The 23,433-nt window shown below is 52.0% G+C and overlaps 1 protein-coding gene across 11 annotated transcripts in view; it reads right to left on the minus strand.

The window, feature by feature from the left end:
* PTPRU (protein tyrosine phosphatase receptor type U) overlaps positions 1-23,433 on the minus strand; it is a 79,187-nt gene that overhangs the window by 4,115 nt on the left and 51,639 nt on the right. For 6 of the 11 annotated variants that reach the window (XM_059690478.1, XM_059690477.1, XM_059690483.1 and 3 more), the window contains 12 exons: positions 15,337-15,527; positions 14,321-14,396; positions 13,776-13,852; positions 11,980-11,997; positions 7,482-7,518; positions 6,754-6,851; positions 6,556-6,672; positions 5,680-5,834; positions 3,570-3,705; positions 2,944-3,093; positions 2,569-2,742; positions 327-467 (listed from right to left, as the gene is read on the minus strand). In XM_059690478.1, the coding sequence (XP_059546461.1) occupies positions 327-467; positions 2,569-2,742; positions 2,944-3,093; positions 3,570-3,705; positions 5,680-5,834; positions 6,556-6,672; positions 6,754-6,851; positions 7,482-7,518; positions 11,980-11,997; positions 13,776-13,852; positions 14,321-14,396; positions 15,337-15,527 (1,370 nt within the window). Of the gene's footprint in view, positions 1-326; positions 468-2,568; positions 2,743-2,943; positions 3,094-3,569; positions 3,706-5,679; positions 5,835-6,555; positions 6,852-7,481; positions 7,519-11,979; positions 11,998-13,775; positions 13,853-14,320; positions 14,397-15,336; positions 15,528-23,433 lie in introns of all 11 variants that reach the window. The other 5 variants (XM_059690476.1, XM_059690472.1, XM_059690480.1 and 2 more) reach the window with 2 other exon arrangements.

Raw genomic sequence — 23,433 nt, forward strand, 5'->3', positions numbered from 1 at the left:
GGGGCACAGCTCTGTGCTTCCCAGCTGTGACCTTGGAGAAGTTGCTTCGCCTCTCTGGGTCTTAATCTTCTCACCTGAAGCCCGTAAGTGCAAAGCAGGGTCCCTGGCACAGCAGGGACTTCATAAAAAGCAGCTTTCCCTCCAGTCTGACCATCTCATTTTACAGACAAGGAAACGGAGGCCCCGGGAGGGAGCATGACCTGCCTAAGGCCACTCAACCAATAGGTGGCAGAGCTGGGATCCAACCCCTGACTTTCAAGATGTGCCCCTGAACGCACGGTGGCGTGGGCAGCAGGCGGCCAGCCCGCGGCCAGCAGGGCCCTCACCCAGGCGGAGTTGGACTGGTGCAGCTGGTTGAGCATGACGATGGAGGTGCAGCCGTAGTCGTAGACCAGCCTCCAGAAGTCAGGCGTGGTGCTCTGCAGTGGGTGCAGGGTCACGATGAAGGCTGCGCTCCGCGTGTAGCTCTGCAGGGAGACCAGGACTCAGCAGGGCCCGCTTACCACCACGACATAGCCCGATCCTCTGCCACAGGCTGATCCTCTCCCCGCCGCCCACACAGCTGTGCCTCACAGGACCAGGCTTGCCACCACTGGCCCATTTCACAGGTTGGCCACTACACTGATGCCTGAGCGGGCAGGGTGAGCCCCCAGACCTCTCCAGAGTCCAAGCCTATGGCTCCAAGGAGCTAAACAGCAAAAGGTTCCCAAATGTGTGACAATGGAAGCTTTGGCCTCGTAGGCAGAGGCTGGCCAAGCCTGCTCTCTGCCTCAGGGCCTTTGCACATGCTATTCCTATTGCCTAGAACAAATTTCCCAAGTGTTTACACGGCTTTCTCCCTCACTTCTTTCTGGTCTTTGCTTAACTATCACTTCCTCCAAGAGGCCCTCCTTAACCTTAACCTCATCAAAAATAGCCACACATGCAAGCCCCCAAAACCCACATTAAATATTTCTTCTGCCTGGTTGATTTCTGTAGAGATTACCAGTGTCTGACATTCTGTTGGATATTTGTTTAAAATTGTCTCAACCTATTCCCCAAATGCAAAGGTTAAGAGATCAGAGATTTGGGACTGTGGCCTGTACCCAGCAGTCCATTCCCACCCAGGGCCAGGGAGCCCCCGTGTGACCCTCCCCAGCTCAGAGACCCGCAGGGCCCTCACAGAGCCTGCTGCCCAGCCCAGTATGCACCCTGAGGCCAAAGAGGGGCTGGGAGGAAGGTCACTGATTCCTAAGTTCCCATCCAAAACTCACTAGCACCCATGCCACCGCCCCAGGGCCCTGGCCCCCTCAGCAGGGGCATGCACACCCACCTACTCATGCACCCCACCCGGCCGAGCGACAGTGACTGGTGGGCTCCTCTCCAGCCACTCCCTTCAGTGGCTGGGGCTCCTCCTCCCCTGGCCTTTAGCTCACACCGGAAGCCCTTGGGAAGCCAGCACGGGGGCTTCCCTCTTTAGAGAAACTCCCCTGTCCCCCGCACTATCCTGCCAAGGGACTCTGCCGGGAGCCAGGCCCCTCTCCCTCATACCTGCTCTGAAAAAACCTCCCTCTCCACGTCTCATCTCCATGTGGAGGGACATCAGTCGTCGGCAAACCTGTCCCTGGCCCACCTTCCTGCACTCCTCCCATGGCAAGTTTGGGACAAGGACTGAGCATGCTCAGCTCTGCCCCTTCCCCTCTTTTCCCAGGCCGGCCTGTCCTCAGAAAGTGTGCGTTCAACTGCTCCTGCTCCTGCTCCTGCTCCTGCTCCTGCTCCTGCCACATGTAAAGGCCTGTCCAATGGTGGGAAGGGCGCGGGGGGCAATGGTGGGAAGGGGGGGCCTGTGGCTGCGCAGCTGAATCCGGGACAAGTCTGCCTGACTCAGGAGCGAAGGAGGAGCCGGTCCTAAGCCACATGTCGGAAGTCACATTCTCCGGTTTAATCCAGTCTGTCTCCTGCACCCACCTCTCAGCTGGTTCCATTTGGGAGAGGAATGGGGTGATGCTCACGGACTCTTCCCCCCTCAGATGGCAGCATCTTGGGGTTACTCCTTGGGGACTAAAGCCCCTGTTCTGCTTGCAACACCCAATGCAGGAGGTGGAGCCCCCAAGCTGGGAGCAGGGGAAGAGCTTCTAAATGGCTCCTGAGCCCTCAGACCAAGCCAGGGGGGGCCAGGGAGCAAGTCACCATCCTGGGCCATGTCCTGAGCCCGGCTCCCACTCAATCACCCCAGCACAAGCTCCCCTGGCTCCAGACTCTAGGTCTCAAATCCCAACCCCAAACCCTCCTACCCTCCCAGCCAAGGCCCCCAAATCACTCCTACCCCAGGCCCTGCTTGGTCCATTGCTGGAGACAGCCCTCCCTGGACTCCACCACCCAACCCCGACTCAGGCCAAGGCGGGAGACTGAGGGGGAGACTGGCTTTAATGTCCTGAATGGAGCTCATTGGGGGTAAAAGAGTCACCCCTGAAAGGGCAAAGGGTACCAGAACCAGAGCCCTCAGTTCTACTCCCTGGCTCCTGGACGTCCCCACCTGCTGGGGGGGAGGGGGCAGTCCCAGAGCCCACCCCACGCCCGAGCCCTCACGTCAGTCAGGGCCGCGTTGATGTAGTTGTTGGGGTCCCCGTCGGTGGAGATGAGGAAGGGCAGGCAGCGGTCGGGCGGCAGGACGTCCATGCTGCGGTTCTTGTCTCGGTTGCGGGGCAGCAGGGCGATGCTGCACTCCTCCACGTCCAGCGGCGGCGTGACCGAGTTCAGCGTCTACAAGGAGTGAGAAGAGGAATGGGGGTGGCATCCAGCACTTACTGGGCCTCCTCACAGCCCCATGAAGGAAACTGGGCTGAGTTATTCATCCCATCTCTGACTCCTACAGCACTGAGGACCTCCCCCCCACACACACACACACACGCAAACCACACCTACATACCTACACACACCTATACATACACACTCCTGCCCCACCTGGAACTCTTCCCGCAGCTGGGAGGAATTACTCTGAGGGTCAATACGGATCATCTCCTTGTAGGTGGCCTTGAATTCACTGACAGGGATGGTGGTCTCCCCACACAGGCAGGCCTCCAGGATTGCATCATGGATGAAGATATACTGCTCCTAGAACAGGAGAGAAGAATATGAAGAACCAGGAGGGGAAGAGAAGCTAGAAATTTGGGGTGGAGTCAGGAGGAAGCTAGCCCAAGGTTGAGGCATGGGTGTGCTGATGTGGAGTTCAGCCACGTGGTACTACAGGTTGGGTCAACCCTACTTGAAACAACCTTCATGGTACGTTCACTTATATTTCATCCCTGTAACAACCCTGTGAGCAGCTCTGATGGTGCAGGCACAGCGCAGAGCCACATCTAGCGAGGGTACAGACAGGTCATACCTTGACTGCAGAACCTATGACCTTGGTCCACTGCTATTTGACCTCACCCAGCAGGACACAGTGGAGCTGAGTCTGGGAGACCCTGAGAGGTTGGCAGGGAGGGGAAAGAACAAGGGGGCATCCTAGGAAGGGGAAGGGCCTGAGGACACCCTTCTGATACCAGCCTGCAGGACTCGAGTCCTGGAGAGGGGGCCACATCCCCTACCTCAGTCTGGATCATGTTGACGCGCCGGGAGCAGAGGGTCTTCACACAGTTGTAAATGTCCACGACACCCTCACACTCAGCCATGTCCAGCATCACGTCCAGAACGATGTAGCAGCCTGTGCGGCCAGTGCCGGCGCTGGGGAGAGAATGGCCCAGGCCAGGTCAGGGCCTTGGGAAGGGAGCCCAGGTCCAGGGGGGGAAAGAGAGGCACCTGGCCACGTCTCCACCACCCAGGGGAGGGGACACAGATAGACCCCCTCCCCGGGCAAGGAAGAGCCAGGGAGAAAGCCTCTGGAGAGTGCTGGTGGAAGGTGGTTAGGACAGAGCTGGGGAGGGGCCTCAGGGAAGGAGAGAAGGGAAAGGGGTAGGGAGAACGCAGAGGTGAAACTTAGCAACTTAGCAACTTGGATCGGAGGGGAGGGACAAAGGTGATGCTCAGAGCTTAATCCAAGACTGTTCTTGCTCCCGGATATTCCTCCAATCTCCTGCACATCCCTCAAAACCCCACCCACTCACAGCCCTTCCAGCCAACAGCATTCTTTCATTAAAGCACCCTTCCTGCCACGTGGTCATTGGTTACCTGACTGTCTCCCTAGCCCAACTGGGAGCTCACCGTGAACTCTCATCTGTCCCTGTGATCTTCGTGCTGAGTACCAGGTAGAGCAAAGTTCAGGGCGGGAGGCGGGGGGAGGGAGGGGGTGGAGGCAGACAAAGATGACACCAAGATTTCAAGCTTGAAAGTAGTAGTATTGAAGTGTTGTCAGGGACATATAGCAACTGGGTCCCCCATACACTGCTGGTGGGAGCTTAAATTCAAACAACCATTTCGGAAACCCGGCGGTATCTACAAAAGCTGAATGTTTGCAGACAGCAATTCCACTCCTACACACATAACCCACAGAAATGCGTATGTATGTTGGCCACAACATGCAATAGAATGTCCTTAGCAGCACTATTCCTATAGCTCAAAACTGGAAACCGCCCAAATGCCTATCAACAGCAGAACCAATAAACACATTGTGGTTTATTCATCCAGGCAAATAAGATAAAATATGAATGGAACTTGGGGAACATAAGGTTGAGGGAAAGAATTTAGACCCCAAAGAGCACCTGCTGTACGATTCCATTCACACCAAGTTCAAAAACACGCACCACCAACCTATGGTTCAGAAGTCAGGACAGTGATTGATTGGTCAGGACGGTGATTGGTCAGAGTGGGAGGAGGGGGCTCAGTGGCCTCTGGGTGCTAGTAACGTTGTTTCTTGATCTGAGTAGTGCTGATTATCTCACGGGTGTGTGCAACTTATGAAAATTCATGATGTCATATATACACTTATTTGTGCATGTTGCTTCAAGTATATTATTCATGGATGAAGTTTTATTCTATAAAGATGGTATCCTAAAGAAGCCTAAAGAAACCAAAGAGAAGCTGGTTTGCGGGTGGCAGGGCAGGCGGTGGCATGAGCCCGCTTTGTGGCATCGGGGGAGCTGATAAGAAGCCAAGGAGAGGCGCCAGGACAAGACACAGAGGCCCAGGGGCCACAGGTCAGAGGTGAGGCTCTCCAAGGGGATGTGGGGGGGGGGATAGTTGGGGGAGGAACAGGACGGGGCACTGGGCCTCCACGTAAGAGGAAGAAGGAAGATGAGCAGAGGAGGAAGCAGAGCAGAGAGAGAAAGGGCAATTGGGGGTCACGGGACCAAACCAAGGAAAAGTCAGGAGAGCTGCAGGAGGTGAGAAGGCCGAGGGTGAGGAAAGTCCCTGGGTTTGGAGAAAAGAAGAGAAGACCAATCCTTGCCAGCACCTGGACCACACCTAGCCTGCAGGCGTAGGTGACACTTGCTGAACAGAAACAAACAGAACTTGACCCTGCCTGGTGCCGCCAAGCTCAACGCCTCTAGGTCTCTGGTGTCTCCTGTGTCTGGGCCAAGGGCCCCCCCAGGTTCTGGGAAGGACATGCGGGTGCCAACCTTAGAGCTAAAGTTCAAAGGGCCTTGGGGGTCATTCTCTCCTCTCCTCTATCTCCCGTTAGAATGAACGCCCAGCATCCTGTAAGGACCTTGAACCAAGCCCACTCCCGGCCTCTCCTCTCCTGGACCCCCAGCGCCCCACCTGCAGTGGATGACGATGGGCCCAGCGTCAGGCGGGGTGGAGGCCTTCACGCGTCGGATGAAGGCCAGCAGCCCCGTGGCGTGGTAGGGGACGCCGTGCTCGGGCCACGCTGTGAAGTGGAACTGGCGGACCTCATGCCGGGCAGAGTAGCCTCTCTGGGGAGACAACAGTAACTGCAGTTAGTCACCGCGGGCATCTATTAGACGCCTGCTGTGTGCCAGGATCTCAATCCGTCCCAGTAATAAACTTAGGAGTGGGTGCTAACGCTCCTTGTACAAGCGAGAAAACTAGGGCTCGTGGAGGAGAAAGCCCTTGCCCCAGGTTAGCTACCCAGGACTTGGGCGGGTCTGCCTGATGCCTGCCCCTGCGCCAGTGAACACCTACCTCTCACACCAGATTGTTGTTCTGATGCTCGGCTCTCAGTCTAAGACGAAGCCCAGAGGGGCTTACAGAGGATCAAGTGGGATCATGTATGGGAGGGCTTGTCCACGGGCCCTGTGGCCTCTCATGAGTGATGTCACCACCCTGAGCCTCACTTTCCTTGTCTGTAAAATGGGGCTAATGGGAAACGCCTAATCCTAGAGCGTTCGGGGCTGAAACAGCATGTGTGACACTCTCAGCAGTGTCCCGCACACAGTAAGACCAACAACCAGCAACTATCGTAGCATCTTCAGTACCTCGACTTCCGCTTGGAGTCGCCAGCAAAGACAGCTTCTCGCCCCATCACGGTGCTCCCAGCAGGTACCAGGCAGCTGCCTAGTGGGAAGGCAGCAATGCCCTCCTCCCCCCTCTGCTCCTGGGCTGGGAGAGGTGGGGAGGTGGGCTCTGCCCCACCCCATCAGGCACCCCCCAGTCACCAGGTGACAGGAGACTCACCCGCTCCAGGGCAAAGGTGCGCACAACGTATTCTGCTAGCGTCTCCGTCTTCACCAGCGTGATCTTGATGTCCCCGTACATGTCCGAGTCTTCCGGCCAGTACCGCGAGCACTTCACCTGGAGTCCCCACGGGGCAGGCTCAGCGGGCTCTTCGCTGCCCCCTCGGCCTGCCATGCCCCCGCCCCACAGCCCGCTTACCCTGCCCACTTCCACCAGCTTGGTGATCATGACGATGCTCGAACAGTGCTCCTGCCACACCAAGCGCCAGAAGTCGTAGACCATCTCGGGCTTCGGCCCTGGAGGCACAGAGGGTGCTTGTCCCGGAGGCAAGGTCTCCGTCCAGGGCCAGCACCCCCACCGCCCGGCATCAGCATTCCCGGCCAGGAGGCTCCTGAGTCCCAAGGGGGGCTTCATGCACACACCACCCCCATCCCCACTAACTGCCAACTCAGGCCTGGGAGGCCCTGGGGACGGGGAGAACCAGGGAGGGCCTGGCTGGGGACCTGGGTCATCTTGAGAGGAACCCAGTAGGCAGAGCTGGAGGGCCATGGCCCAAATCTCCAGAAAGGATAGACAAATGCATAGTCGGAAGGAAAAGACACAGCCAGAGGGACCCAGGCGGCCCCCAGACTGGGGCACAACCCACAGCTCGGAGGACTGAGCCTGGCTAGCCCCTTTGCATGCACCGCCTTGGGGACAGACAGATGGACAGGGAGCTACAGATGGACTGGGCACATCAGGGAGACACAAGCACAGGCAGGTACAAACTAACAGCCCGATTCCAGAAGATACAGCCAGGTTGGGGCTCAAACAGACAGAAACAGCAGAGAGACAGAGTCAAGCAGCTCGGTAGGGAAGACAGGAAGGTGGCTGAGGGCGTTCGGCACACGGGGGCACGAGGGCACACGGGCAGACGTGCCAGGTACCTTGAGTGGCTATGAAGTGGTTTGACCTGTGATAACCCTGGAACGAAGAAGAGGGAGCAGTGAAACCTCAGGGTCCCCTCCGCCCTTCTCCCCAGAACAAGCACACCCCACCCCCAGCACTGCCCCTCCCTTTCCCCAGGACTTCCTGTCCCACCAGTCCCCAGGCAAGAAGGGAAAAGGAGCTGGGACACCCGTGTCTTGGGTCTAGATCAGCGGTTCTCAACCTGTGGGTCGCGACCCCTTTGGCGGTCGAACGACCCTTTCACAGGGGTCGCCTAAGACCATCCTGCATATCAGATATTTACATTATGATTCATAACAGTAGCAGCATGACAGTTATGAAATAGCAACAAAAATAATTTTATGGTTGGGTCACAACATGAGGAACTGTATTTAAAGGGCCAGAAGGTTGAGAACCACTGGTCTAGACCCATCTTTGCTGTGTGACCCCAGGGAGGACACACTCCTTTTATGGGCCTAGAGGGTCTCCCCATCCATAAATTGGGAACAGTTATCCACAATCTGCTGGCAACCCAGCTGTTGTTTGGAGAAAAATAAAATCCAGGGTGATCCTGCCCTGTCCCCAAAGCCCCAGAGGCCCTAAGCAACCCCAGGCCCAGGGCTGGGTCTTGTCAGCGATCCCAGCCCACGCGAGGCGACCAGAAGGGACAGCACCCCGTCTACTTCAGTCACCCAGAGCTTGGGGGCCCAGAGGAAGGCTTCAGGTTGGGAGCAAATGAACACGGGTTACTCATGGTTCTTAGATAAATATTTTTTAAATCCTTAAAAATCGGTAATAAATTTTGAGACCCTATTAAGGCCACCTACTGTGCTAAGCACTTTACCTGAATTATCTCCCACTAGAGATGCCAAAAGCTACTTCATCCTCCATGCCCAGGGCCCTCAGGCAGAGAAGAGGCAGTGGCCAGACCCCACCCCTGCCTCACCCCTGCCCCAGGGCCACAGCTCCCCAGGAGGTCCTGCCCAAACGAGAGATACCCCGGGGATTACATATAAGAAGTCCTGCAGGGCTGGAGCAAGAGAAAACCACCAAGGTCAGCCACTTGTCTCAAGTTCATGCCCTCCCTGAACTCCTCCACCCCAGGCCCAAGGAGCCCTGGAGCCAGACCACCAGGGTTCAAACCCCAGCTCTGTGGAGCTCTTGCTAACTTGTGTGCCCTTAGGCAAATCGCTTCACCTCTCTATGCCTCCATGTTCACATCTATACAACGGGAAAGACTCCAGTATCTACTCTACTTCCTCGGGCTGTTGTGAAGAGTGAAGTAACATATGTCAGGGTTTGGCACCAAGGCAAGCACAGTGTCAGTACTTAATCAACATAACTATCATTATTACGACTACTTCAAAGGTCCAAGAGCATCTTATCTTTCAAGATCCAAATAGTGTGGATGTCAAGAATTTCCAGGGCAGAAGGTGGTTTACTGTGAGGTTAAGAATCTTATCCTTGGAGTCAGGTTGACCCAGTTCTTGTCACAGCTCTGCCAAGTAGTAGCTATGTGACTCTAGAGCAGTGGTTCTCAACCTTCCTAATGCCGCGACCCTTTAATACAGTTCTTCATGTTGTGGTGACCCCCAATTTCATTGTTACGAATTGAACATAATTAAAGCGTAGTTATGAATCACAAAACAATATGTAATTATATATGTGTTTTCTGATGGTCTTAGGCGACCCCTGTGAAAGGGTCGTTTGACCCCCAAAGGGGTCGCGACCCACAGGTTGAGAACTGCTCTAGAGACTGAAGGGCACTTCTCAGCCTCTCGTGTGCACCTGGGGGTCCAGTTAAAGGCGGATTCTGCTGCAGAAGGTCTGGGGTGGGGCCCGGAACTGTGCATTTCCAACCACCTCCCCGGTGGTGCTGATGCTGGGCCTCAAAACACTTGGCGTAGCCAGACTCTCAGCCCCTCTAGGCTAGGTTCTCGGCAAAATAGGAGACATGCACCTCAGCGCCCACAACACAAAGACACCAATAATGAAAAGCCGCCCAGACTCACTCAGCCCTCAGTACCGGGCTCCTCCCGGTCCAGCCCAATGCCCTTCTGCTGTCTCCCGAGCCACTGCCTCTGCTCTGAGTCCTCAGCAGAGCTGCTGGGCAGCTGGGGTTAGAGGGGAGGGCCCAGCAAGGGTGCCACCAGTGCTGCCCCCTCCCCAGTGCCGGTCAAGCTGGGAACAGGCTACTCCACCTAAAATAAAACCCACTTGCCTGAGAGCCCACATGGGAGCCAGAACCTCTTCAGATCCATCCGTCTCTCTCTCTCTCTCTCTCTGCAGGGCCCAGCACCCGCCCACATGCTAGTCAGCAAGTGCAAGTTTTTAAACAGATAACCCTCAGTATATGCACATTACCTTTTTAATTGTGAACATGCATTATTGCATAATTATATTACATAGAGGACAGTGAAGTAGAAAGTTTAAAACAATCAGATTTAAAGGAAGAGAAGGGATCCGTCTTGAGCAAACCCACTTCAGAGACCAGCATGGGAGAGAGAGCTCTGGGCACTCCAGGGCATCAGCGTGTCCTAGGAGTCTGACCCCGCCCCCACCCCTCCCTGCAGCCTCCAAGCGGGTGGAACTGGGAAACCGACCACTGGCATCATGGGTGAGACCCCCAGGGCTCCTGATACTCCGAAAAGGGGAAGAACCACAGACCAGTGTGAGGATTGAGGGCTCAGGCTGGGGTGGAGGCCCGGCTCCATGCAGTTGTGAACAAGTCACCTAACAGATTTTCTAAGTCTCGATTTTCTCATCTGCCAAACGTGAGCTTGCGGAGTGCGGTGAGGATGATGTGCTAGCATAGCACAGCAGCACTGCTGCGTGAAGCCTTTAAGCCGAGGCTTCTGAGGTGTTTCTTAAGGGTCTGACAACAAAGAGCCAAGAGGGTGGGGCTGTGTGTTGTGTGGAAACAGGGCATACAGAAGTATAACCACCTATATTCATCACCCCTTAATGGAGGCGCGAGGGCCGAGTGCAGCCACTGCACTTCGTGGGTCTAACGCCCCATTTAAATTGGGGAACCTCACAGAATAAGCACCCCCAATGTAAGGGGGTGTCTGGGAGCACATCTGCAGTAACTGGTCACCTCCAGCAGATGCAACTGCAGGGAACTTTCACTTTACGTTAGGCGTCTCCGTGTTGTCTGATAATGAGCCATATTTTTGCAATCATAAAAAAAAGCAAGAAAAATATTTTTTAAAGAAATGAGGAAATTAAAATAGAAAAGGTATCCACAAAATAGTAAGCAATCCCATTAGGCATCAAACATTATGAAAAGAATCTATACCAATAAAAGGGTAATATGCTAATTAGACCAGGAGACCTTCTGGGAGATCTTCTGGACATCCTTCCGGACAAAGCCATGGTGACGGGGCCAAAGCAGAGGCGGTTAGGAGCGATAAGGCCAGGAGGGGAAAGCAGTTGGGGGTAATCAGGCCAGTGGGGGGGAGAGGGGGGCAGTTGGGGGCAAGCAGCCTGGCAAGGGGGGCAGTTGGGGTTGAGCAGGCTGGCAGGGGGGGCAGTTGGGGGCGATCAGGCCAGCAGTGGGGGGCAGTTGGGGGCAAGAAGGCCAGTGGGGGGGAGCAGAAGGGGGTGAGCAGGCCAGCAAGCAGAGTGGTTAGGGGCAATCAGGCAGGCAGGTGAGCGGTTAGGAGCCAGCAGTCCCGGATTGTGAGAGGGATGTCCAACTGCCAGTTTAGGCCCGATCTCACAGGGATCGGGCCTAAAGCGGCAGTCAGACATCCCCCAAGGGGTCCCAAATTGGAGAGGGTGTAGGCCGGGCTGAGGGACACACACCCCCGTGCACGAATTTTTTGCACCGGGCCACCAGTATATCTATAAATCAAATCAGAGGATCACTAGATGAATTTGGGTTTTTTTTATGGTCTTAAAGGCCCAACAATGACACAATTTATTAAAAATAGAATAGCCAAACTGCTCCCCCAAAATAAAACATTCAAATTAGGGCTAAATTGAGGGCAAAGTGGTTGGGGTTGAATTCAAGCAAACTCATCACTAAGGGATTGGAACACCAGGGAAACTAGTTTTAAGGGGACTGACCATGGCTGTCCTTGCTTCCTTGAAAAACAATCCTGACCCCGAAGCAGCAGAGACAGGGCCCCAGGCAGCTCCCCCTGCCCATCCTTCCCAGGGCCCCCGAAGGTGTGGCTAGTGAGAGGACTGGGGCACAGCACGGGCTGGAGGACAAAGATGACAGAAGGTGGTAGCTGGTGCATAGCAGGGCCTGCGGGGGCACCCAACCCTGCTGCCCACCGCAAGGCACTGGAGGATGGCAGGGAGCTGCTTACAACAGGGACAGTGTCGAGTCGGCAGCTCTGGGCAGCCTCCGGCCAGGCTGCTGAAATGGACGGTTGGTGTGGGGCACACAAGTGAAGGGAAAGAGGACAGAGACCGAGAGAGAATCTGAGATACAGCCGGTCAGACAGACAGGAGGAAGAGGAAACGGGGAAGGGGAGATATACTTACTTCACGGTTTATCCGAATCTTAATGATTCCAGTGAGGGAACAGTACAAAGCAAAAGAGACAGATGTTAGGCCAGAGGCAGATGGAGGTGGACGGAGCACAGAAGTGGCCAGAATGGGCGATGCGAGCAGGGGAGGCAGAGCGTAGGCGGTGGAGGGGCGGGGGGGGGGGGGGGGGGTTGGGGGACACACGTGTCAGGGAAGGGTAGTGGCGTGTCCCTGCTGGGGCCCAAGAAGAAGCCAACTGGGACCTTGAGGAGATCGAGGAAAGGCCTCAGTCATCAAAGTTGCTTCAGTCTGAGAAGCCAGGCCCCGCCCATATCCCAGCCAGGAGAGAGGATGGGAAGTGGGGGAGAAGGCAAGGCATTCTGGGAAATAGAGCTTAGCCTGCCCGGCCCCCAGGAGGGGGTGAAGAACAGGGAGAAGAAAGTCATCCCCAGAATCCCCAGCTACCCCACCTCCCAAACGCACCCCTTCCTCCTCCTACACACCTCAGGCCTTCGCTCACGCTCCTCCCTCCCTGGGGTGTCCGTCCCTCTCCTCTGCAGCCGCCCAAAGCCAGCGAAGCCCTCCTTCCTCCAGGCAGCCGACCAGGGCTGACCGTGGCTGTGCGGCCCTGCCACTAACCTGCTGTGGGACCTGGGAAAGTCCTTCCTCTTTTCTGGCCTGCGCTTTCCCCTCTGATCTGACACTGAACTTGTGTATATAGTTATGTGTCTCCCCAACTAGAACGTACGTGTTCAAGGAGAGCAGGCACCGTGTCTGTCTTGTTTACTACTGTATCCCTGGTGTCCAGCACAATGCCTGGTACATGGTAGGTGCTCAAATTATATCTGCTAAACGAATCAATGATTCTCCCCCAAACCTGGCGTGCTACAGGGTGAGGGAGTCTGACCAGTGTCTTGTCTCACCCTCCGCCATATGTGGGAGTAGACTCGTCACCCCTTCTTCACACCCAGCCCAGACCTCCTGGCTGCCTGCCCTGTCTCTGGCCCCTCCTCCCCCCGCCCCCCCCCCCCGCCCCCCCGCCCGCTGGTCAGCCAGACCCAGGTGCTGCAGTGATGGCAGGAGGGCCTCACAGTTCCCAGCCAAGGCTTTGGAGACACAGGCTGAGATCTGAGTCCCTTCTTGACGGAGGCACTAGCTGTATGACCCAGGAGAGGGAGCCTCACCTCTCTGAGCCCCAGAGTCCTCACCTGTAAAGGGAGGTCATGATGCTAACGACGTCCCAGGGTGGTTGCAGGGATTATGTAAAATTAAATATTTGGTATAAAGTGCTTAGCACAGTGCTTGGCATACCGGACGTGCTGAATAAATATGAATTCTTATCCTTAGGTACCACTCTGATCACGGTCTAAACTTTTAACAGCTCCCTGGTGCCCTGGAGGAAAAGCCCCAATTCCTTCACCTGTCATTTGAGGCCTTCACACTCCAGCCCCTGCCTACCTTCAGCCTCACTGTGTGTCATGGCAATCCCAGCTCCAAGCCCCTTGGCCCCTCACCGAGAGCGGATCCTTCCTCACGGCTGGGCCTCGCTGTCTACCCTCCTCCCTTTATTCTGCATCTCTGAGGCCGCCATCTCTCAGGCCAAACCCCGAAGTCTGCAGGAGGCCTTCCTGATGACTGCGCCCACTCTGTCCCCCTGCTGAGCTCCCTGGCACTGATGCAGGAGACAGGGGCGCTCAGAACCCAGCCATTTGGATCCCCACGTATCCCCTGACAGGTTCTGCCCCGCGGGGACAGGGAGCCTGGAGTGGGCAGGGCCAGGTCAGCAGAGATGGCGGGGGAGAGGCACTCACGTCTATGTAGTTGGCGTTAATGTAGTCGGCATCCGGGTCTCCCAGCATTGGGTGGAGCTTCACTCGGTGCCGATCATCTGGAAGCAGAGCAGGGGCCATGGGGTGGGCAGGGGCTGAGCTGGGGAGCCAGAGCAGGTGCTAAGGGGAAAGGCTTCCTGGAAGCCAGATGTGGGGCAGAGGCAAGGCAGCCAGGAAACTGACCGATAGGTCTGTAGACCACGAGGGACAGGACAGGCCAGTGGTTAGCGTCTGGGCTACAGCACCATGAAGGCCAGAGGTCATGTGCTACACAGACAAGTATTAGCTTTGTGACCTTGGGCAAGGACCTTAACGTCCCAAGCCTCAGTTTCCTTACCTGTAAAGTGGGGTTATAATATGTCCCACGTGACAGAGTTATTGAGAAGAATAAGTGAGGTAATGGGTGTAGCGCTCAGCACACGGCTGTGCACATGGTAGACACTCAATACGTGGCTCCCTCTGGCTGTCCTCCCCTTCCTACCCCCCCACCCCCTGCCCCAGACGCCAGGCCCCTCCCCAGCACTCACAGGCAGGCAAGGGCTCCTGTCGGCTGCCCTTGACCTTGTCTTTCTTCTTTGTGGCATCCCAGCCTTCAAAGAAGCTCTGCCAGAAGGGAAAGTGGAAGTCAGTGGGGAGAGAAGCCCTCCACTCCTAAGAACCCTATCCTCTCAGCGGGATGCTGGTGGGACCATGATAAGGGCCAGGTTCGTGGTTAAACTTGGAGCCTAAGATAAAGTCACTGTAAATCCCTTTATCAGCTTGGTTCAAAACCAAGCAACGGTGGGGGAGGAGAGAGTGAGAAAAGGGGGAAAAACGAGAATTCAGAGACATTTTAAGATAAGAATCAGTTTAGGTTAAATCCAGGTTTGAGTTGGGAACTGAGGTAAAAGTAAGGGTCAAATTAAGATTAGGAAAAGGGTGGTGTCAGAGTCTAGAGCAGTGGTTCTCAACCTTCCTAATGCCGCGACCCTTTCATACAGTTCCTCATGCTGTGGTGACCCCCAATTTCATTGTTACAAATTGAACATAATTAAAGCATAGTGATTAATCACAAAAACAATATGTAATTATAGATGTGTTTTCCGATGGTCTTAGGCGACCCCTGTGAAAGGGTCGTTCGACCCCCAAAGGGGTCGCGACCCACAGGTTGAGAACCGCTGGTCTAGCGAGAGGGAGGATGGGATTCAAACTAGAGTTAAATGGAGCTTAGGATGACAGTCAGGGTCAGAGTCAGACTGGGGGTTTGAGGTCAGGGTCAGTGTTGGTGGTCAGGTTCCTGTTAGGAATAGGACGAGGAGCTTGATCAGAATGGAAATGAAGATAAGATTCAAGGTCAGATATCAAGTCAGGGTTAGGAGACAAGTGAGAAATCAGATTAAGTCTGAGCTTAGGATCAGGGTCAAGTAAAAGAAATTAAATTAAGTTGGGGACCGTCAGAGCAAGAGTCCCTTGGGAGGGGGCTGAGGGTCGGCAAGGGCAGGATGCACATGGAGGAACAGGCGAGGCCCTGGTGAGGGGCCCTGGCTGGCCTGGGGCCCTGCACCTCGTACTCCTGCTTGAAGCCATAGCCCTCGGCCGTCTTCATCTGGTTGATGTGCTGCAGGAGGTCGGCCACACGCACCGCAGGATGCAGCTGCCCCGTGTGATACGGGGAGCCCTTCCGGCCACACGGACGCCGCGGTGAGCCCCCCAGAAGGCTGCTGGCCTCAGTGACCCCATTGCCGCGCTGGTCCCCTGCAGACGGAGAAAGGGAAAGGGGTTCCTGACACACACAGGCCCAGCCTGGGGAGCCCCTGAGGGACTAGAGGAGCCAGGGAAGGAGGGAGCATGGGCAACGTGGAGGATGGCTGGGTGGTTCACGGGAGCCAAGCGGCCTTGCTGGGCCCGCCCATGTGACCTGGGCAAGTGCCTTCCCTACTGCATCTGGGTTTTCCCATCTGTAAAATGAGCAGGTCAGATCGCGTGACCTCTGAGGGCCCTCCTGGCCCAGCCCTGCCTGCTGTGATCCTGCGGTCCCCTCACTGCATCCCTCTGCTCCCTCCCAGGACCAGACCTCTGTGACGTCTCCATCTCCCTGAAGGGGACAGCACTCAGCAGAGCCTGTGACAGCCCCGTCCTTCCTCGCTCTTTCAGGGAACAATCTGGAACTCTGGCCACTCCCAGCAATTACCCCCATTCAAAGACAAGCAAATCCCAAAACTCTAAGATAAGCAAATCCCAAAATTAGCGGCTGAGGCCACCCCTTCTGCAGATTAACGCAAGGCACCTGAATAGAGACATTTTCCCTGTGCAAGCATTTCCATTGTCAGTCTGTGCAGCAGCCTCAGCCAATCAGGGAACGGGTGGAGAGGTTCACAGTGCCCCCCAATAAAACTGTACCCTCCCCCCTGAACAACCCACTCCCTGGCTCTTCCGGTCCATCCCTCCAAGGATGTCCCACCTGGTCCCTGAGATCAGGTCCTGGGATTGAGAAAACAGCCCACTCATTCCTCCCACCTTCAGACACTCACTCCCACACACTTACTTAACACTCCTTCCCCTCCTGTCCTGGGTAAGGGGTGGGGGACTCTAGGCCAGCCCCCGAATTTCTCACAGCTACTCTCTGCCCAGGTCTGAGCTGGCAGGGGAGAGTGGGGAACTGCCAGTGGGGCCTACATACCAGTTCCCACCCTTCCCTCTGCCTTCACAAATGCTGTTCCTTCTGCTTCCAACACCCTTCCCCTCCTGTTTTTGCCTGGTGAACTCACACTCATCCTTCAGCTCTCAGCCAAGTGGTGCCTGGCCTCTAATTCCTACTCACGACTCACTGATAGAATGAATGAATGAATGAATGAGCACCAGGCACACCCTGCACACCCCGACTTCCCCAAACTCCAGCCCCTGTCCCTTCAAATCAGAAGAATGCCGGGCCCTGCTTGGGCCCCCCTTTCTGGGCTGGGCTTGAAAACTGGCTTTAGGGGCTCAAAGCAGAAAGGCAGTTTCCAAGGCAGGGCTTATACGTTTCTCTTCTCTCAAGAATCAAAGTCCTGAGCTGCTGCTATTCAATGTCCGAAAACAATTGCTTCACATCTTTTGTCCAGATTTCTAGTTGCTTACAGCCGGAGAGCAAGTCGAGTGCCTGTTACGCCGTCGTGGCCAGATGCCCAAACCCTTAATTTTACAGATGAGGAAACTGAAGCCCAAAGATGAGAGCCTTGCCTAATGCAGCCGTTGCCAAAGTGTGTCCCAGAAAATACTAGTCATGTCACATGACTAAGTGGTATTCCATGAAAAAGAGGAGGAGGAGGAGGACAAAGAGGGGTTCTACGTTTTAAGGAAACCTTTGAAATTCTGGTTTAAAAATAATAAGCTGGTTTTTTTCCTGTAAGACCTGTTTAGGGCTTCCAACATGGTAGTGTGCATTTTAAATCTCCAAGAGAGGGGCGGATATAGCAATGTTTCACCCCCGGCCTGCACCGCGAGAGCTGTTTTGTTTCATGAAACGCCCTCAGGGAACACAGTGTAATGTGGCGATTGAGAGACGGGCTCTGGAGTCAGGCCGCAGATCAAACCCCAGCTCTGCCGGTGACCTTGGGGATGTCACTCTCTCCAAACTGTCACTTTCACGCGTCAAATGAAAAACAAAGACCTGTTACTCTCCAAGCTGATGATGTAAATATTAAATAAGAGAATGTGCGTGAAGCACGCAGCCCCGTGCCGGGCACATGATGAGTGCCTGCAGATGGCAGCTATTGACTTAGGAGTAGTTTCCAGAAAAGGGAGGAACCCTTGAGTCTCAGAGAGCCGCGGCAGCTGGCTGACAAGAGGAGGCCTTCCTGGCTTAGTCCCTCTCCGCGGTAGGATCTGGGTCCAGGACCTGACAATTCTAAACTGCACTACAGCAAACACACAAGTGCAAAGCTTTCCAAACAAAGGATTTCTGCTGGTTCGAAGAACTCCAAGATGTGGGGGGGGGGGGGGAGTTGGGGGGGGGGATTCCTAGTGCTCTTTGCGGAAACCATGCCGACAGCTCTATGGAGGGCTCTCCCGGTAGACAAGAGGGTAAAGGAGGTGATGGGGAATCCAGCAGCTCATCCCAGAGACCCTGAAAGTTGGGCAGCCTGACGCAGCCTCACAAGGAGGCACGGATCACGAGTGCTGAATGGCCAGGTCCAGAGGCTCTGAGGGTTCTCACAGGCAGGATTTCAGAGACAACAGGGACACATCCCAACACCTTGGGAACATTCACAGCCCGCCTGCCACCATTTGCTCAGCACGAGAAGTCCCGATTTTAACATGTGCACACTCAGCATGCATCCAAATCAACATGGCTTTCTGTCCTAAACCACCACCCCCCCCCCCCCCCCATCTGGCCTACACTGTTTGGGAAAGAAAAGAAGAAAGTGGAGGCTAGAGCAGGGTGGGGCCTGGAGAAATAGAGAGAAGGCGCTGAGGCTCAGCTCCGGTCTCCAGAAAATTCCTTGAGTTCCCCTGCTGTCACCTCTTCACCCAGGTCCTGCATCCCACCTTCAGTGCCCACTCCCTCCTCACCATCAGTCAAATCTTACCCATCTCAGCCAAAAACCTGGTCACCCCTGCCCAAAGGTGTATCTTCTCAAAACCCTGGCAGCACTAGCAGTCCCCATCACCCACCTGGCAATTTCCCCATCACCCACCTGGCAATTAGCCTGGCGCTGACTTCCCTGGCTGGGCCTTGTCTCCCCAGCCCGTCAGTGAGTTCCTTGGGGGCAGAGCCCGGGTTTCCTACCTCTGGGTCTCTCAACAGCAGCAAGATGTGCGCCCCCATCACCCTCCCCTCCCACTCTCCCCAACACCCACTGGAGTTTTCAGTCTGATCAGACCTCTCCTTGTTTTCCATAAAGATTATATGCCCACCCCCGTGCATTTGCACGTGCTGTTCCTCATCCACGAACGCCCTTTCTTTCCCATCTCTGCCTGTCCGAATCATACCCATTGCTCAAGGCCTAGCAGGATACAGTAGAAACAGAAGTTTGCAACTCAGAAAGACCTGCATTTAAATCCTGGCTATGCCACTTCCTGGCTCTTTGACCTGGACAAGTAACTTTGCCTCTTTGAGCTTCTGTTTCCTTGTTTGTAACATGAAGGGTTGATAACAGCTACCACGCACTGCGGTGAAAATTTAAGGAGGGAGACCACAAAGAGAACATGATGAGGAACTACATGTCAATGAATTTGAAAACTTGAATGAAATGGACAAACTCTTAGAAAAAAATTAACTTACTAAAAGTGGCTCGAGAAAGAAATAGAGAGCTTCAATAATCCTTTACTCCTTTAAATTCGTTGAAGTAAAAGTTTAAATTTTTCACAGAGAAAAGAACAGAAAGAGATTGTTTTACAGATGAATTCCATCAGACTTTCAAGGAGACATTTATTCCGATCTTCCACGATAAGGAAAAAAGGAAAGAAACTTCAATGCATTTTATAAGACTAACGGAATTTTGATGTCAGAAACCAAACAAAGATAGCACAATCCCACTCAGAAATACAGCTGTAAAATCTTGAACGATATAATAATTATACTGAATCCAGCAATACCTAAAAAATCTAATGCCACATGGCCAAGCTGAACTTATCTCAGGACTCAAAGGTTACTTGAACACTAGAAAAGCTAAATGTCACTTGCCTCATTAACAAGGTATGTGGGGAAAAATATGTCAATAAGGCAGAAAAAAGGATCTGGTAAGTTTAATGCCCATTTAAAATAAAATGTCCTAGCAACCTAAACCTGAAGGAACTTTGTTAATCTGATAAAACGTTTCTACCAAAAACTATAGTCAGTGTCATTCTCAGTGTTTCATGTTAGAAGCACTCCTTTTAAAATCAGGAAAATGTGACAAGAATTCCAGCTATTACTACTTCCCTTTAACACAGTACGGGAGTTCCCAACCAGTGCTATTCAGAAAGACAAGAGGGAAAGGAGTGAGAAATAAAGAAGAAACAGAACTGTCAGTATCTGCAGTTCTTATGATTGTACTGAGAAAATCTGGAAGATTCTATAGACAAATTATAATTAATGAGAAATTTTATCAAAAAGTATGCATATGAAATCTAGTTACATACAGAACTCAACTACATCGTCTATACAAGCAACAATTAGACATGTAATATTTTAAAAGTATACCATTTGTACCGGGAAAACTGGATAGCCACAAACAAAAGAATAAAGTTGGATCCTTATCTAACACCATATACAAAGCTTAAGTCAAAATGGATCAAAGACCTAAATGTGAGACCTAAAGCTTTATTATAAAACTCTTAGAAGAAAATGTAGGGTGGCAATGATTTCTAAAAGGCACAGGCAACAACAAAAAAACACAAAAAAAAGGCAAATTGGACTTCATGAAAATTTTAAATGTTTGTGCACCAAGAGATACTATTCACAAAATAAAAAGGTAACCCACAGAATGGGAGAAAATATATGCAAATCAGATATCTGAGAAGGAATTAATATCCAGACTATAGAGAGAGAGTGTCTAAAACTCAACAACAACAATAACAACAAAAACCTGATTCAAAATGGGCAAAGGGCTTGAACAGTCATTTCTCCACAGAAGATGCACAGACAGCACATGCACAACAGTTGACAGTAGGGACATGCAAATCTAAACTACGCGATCCCACCCACTCTCCTTAGATGGCATTTATCCAAAGAAAAAAAAAAGCAGAAAATACAAGTACTGGCAAGAATGTGGAGAAACTGGAACCCTTGTACACTGTTGGTGGGAATGCAAAATGGTATAGCCGCGTGGAAAATATGGCGGTTTCTCAAAAAAATATTAAACATAGAATTACTTTATGATCCAGCAATTCCATTTCTGGATATAGATTAAAAAAACAAACAAACACACAAACTGAAAGCAGAGTCTCACAGACATCCATGTTCGTAACAGTATTATTCACAATAGTTTAAATATAGAAGCAACCCAAGTGTCTATTGACAGATAAATGGATTTTTAAAATGTGATTTCTATATACAATGGGATATTATTCAGCCTTTAAAGGGGGGGGGGCAGATTTTGAAAGATGCTACAAGATGGAGAAACCTTGAGGACATTATGCTAAGTGAAAGAAGCCAGTCACAAAAACACAAACACTTATATGAGATAAAAGAATAGTCAAAATCATAGAGACAGAGGGTAGAATGGTGGCTGCTAGAGGCTGGGAAGAGAGGGGAAGGAGGAGTTATTATTTAAGGAGCACAGAATTTCAGTCTACAAGTGAAGAGAGCTATGAAGGTGGATGGCGGAAATTCTGCACAACACTGTGAATGAATTTAATGCACTGCACTGTACACTTAAAAATGGCTAAGATGGTAAATTTCATGTTATGTGTATTTTACCACACATGCACAAAGAAGGTATCATTTGCAATATAAATAAAAAATATAAGGGACCTGGGGATATACCTAGCAAAAATGTATAAGATTTTGTGGAAAGAATAGTTGAAAGACATTCAGGACCTAAATAAATGGGGCGATATCCTATAAAAGTGTCTGGTCATCCGGTCAGCCATTCAACCAATCAAAGTGTTAATATGCTAATGATATGCTAAGGTCACCCAACAGCTTGCTATGATGTGCACTGACCACTAGGGGGCAGACGCTCCAACTGGTAGGTTAGCTTGTTGCCAGGGTCTGCTGATCAGGACTGAGCGAGATGGGCTGAACATGCCCTGGAGCCCTCCTGCAGTCCCTCCCCAGCCAGCCAACCTCCTGCATCCCTCCCCGGCCGGATCATGCACTGGTGGGGTCCCTAGGCCTGGCCTGCACCCTCTCGCAATCTGGGCTGAAGGACCCCCCCTTACCAACCCCCGCCCCAAGGGCACAAATTTCGTGCACTGGGCCTCTAGTATATCATATTCATAAATGGAAAGTAAATTTCATGTCAGTTTCCCCCAAAATTGATCTACATATTCAATACAAATCCATCTAACAAAGTTTTCCAAAGAACTTAAAAAGATAATTATGAAATTTATAAGACAGAGAATGAGCACAAATATAGTCAAGACATCCCTGATGAAGAACAAAGTCAGGAGGGCTTGATGTTTCAGATATCAAGATATAATATTACAGAAGTTAGAAAATGTGGTATTGGCACAGGAATCACCAGATTGGCCAATGAAAGAGAATAGGGAGCCAAAAAACAATCCACATATGTATGGAAATGTGATATATGATAAGGGTAACATTGCAAATCAGTAGTGAAAGTATGAACTATAATACCTGATGCTGGGACAGTTGGTTTTCCTCATAGAAAAAAAATAAAATCTTTAATTCATATTACACACAAAAATCAATCACAAATAGATAAAGCTTTAAATGTGAAATGCAAATTATTAAATATTTTAGCCTTGGTCGGTTTGGCTCAGTGGATAGAGTGTCAGCCCATGGACAAAAGCAGTGATGGCGAACCTATGACACGCGTGTCGGAGGTGACACGCGAACTCATTTTTTTGGTTGATTTTTCTTTGTTAAATGGCATTTAAATATATAAAATAAATATCAAAAATATAAGTCTTTGTTTTACTATGGTTGCAAATATCAAAAAATTTCTATATGTGACACGGCACCAGAGTTAAGTTAGGGTTTTTCAAAATGCTGACACGCCGAGCTCAAAAGGTTCGCCATCACTGGGCTAAAGGGTCCAGGGTTCGATTCTGGTCAAGGGCACATAGCTCCATTGCAGGCTCGATCCCTGAATCCCTGGGGCACGTGCGGGAGGCAACCAATCCATCTACCTCTCTCACATCGATGTTCCTATCTCTCTGTCTCTCCCCCTCCCTTCCATTCTCTCTAAAAATCAACGGAAAAACATCTTCAAGTGAAGATTAACAACAACGAAAAAAGGTTATAGAGATAGTAAAAAATATTTTATGACCCTACAGAAGGAAGAAATCTTTAAGATCTACAAAAAGTAGAACTCTAAAAAGATGGATGAACTTGACTAAACTGACATAAAAAGCTATTCATCCAAAGACAGTATAAATAATCTGCGAAGATGAGTCACAAATTGAGAGAAGATATTTGCAATTCATAAGTCACAAATGATTATCATCCCAAATATATAAAGAACTTTTAAAAACCACTAAGAAAGCAACAGAAAAAAACCCAACAGAAAATTAGGTAAAAGACATGAACAGGCATTTCAGGGACTAAGGAACCTGAATGGCCAGTAATGATGTGAAAATATCTTCAACCTCATTAGTAATCAGAGAAATGCAAATTGAGCCTATAGAGAGCTACCATTTTCTAAGAGCCAGTTTGGCAAAAGTGAAAAAGGCTGGCAAATTCCGACCTTGATGTAAAGCAAAGGAAACTCGCATGCACTGCTGCTGGGAGCGAACACAGGCAGAGCCACTTCGGAAAACAATTTGGCGCGGTCTTATCAAGTGGAACAAGCACACACTCCATAACCCAGCAGTTCTAGCATCTCCTGTGCAGGTGCACCTGCAGATTCATCTCCGAATGTTCACAGCAGCCTCGTTTGTAATAACAGGGAGCGGGGAACAAAGCAAATGTCCACGGATGGCAGAATAGGGAAATAAATTGCAGTAGATTCAAACAATGGAAAACTACACATCAGAGAAAATAAATGAACTATAGCGAAACTTCCATCTGGGT

This window comes from Myotis daubentonii, chromosome 3 (genome assembly GCF_963259705.1).
Source record: "Myotis daubentonii chromosome 3, mMyoDau2.1, whole genome shotgun sequence".
Taxonomy (NCBI): Eukaryota; Metazoa; Chordata; class Mammalia; order Chiroptera; family Vespertilionidae; genus Myotis; species Myotis daubentonii.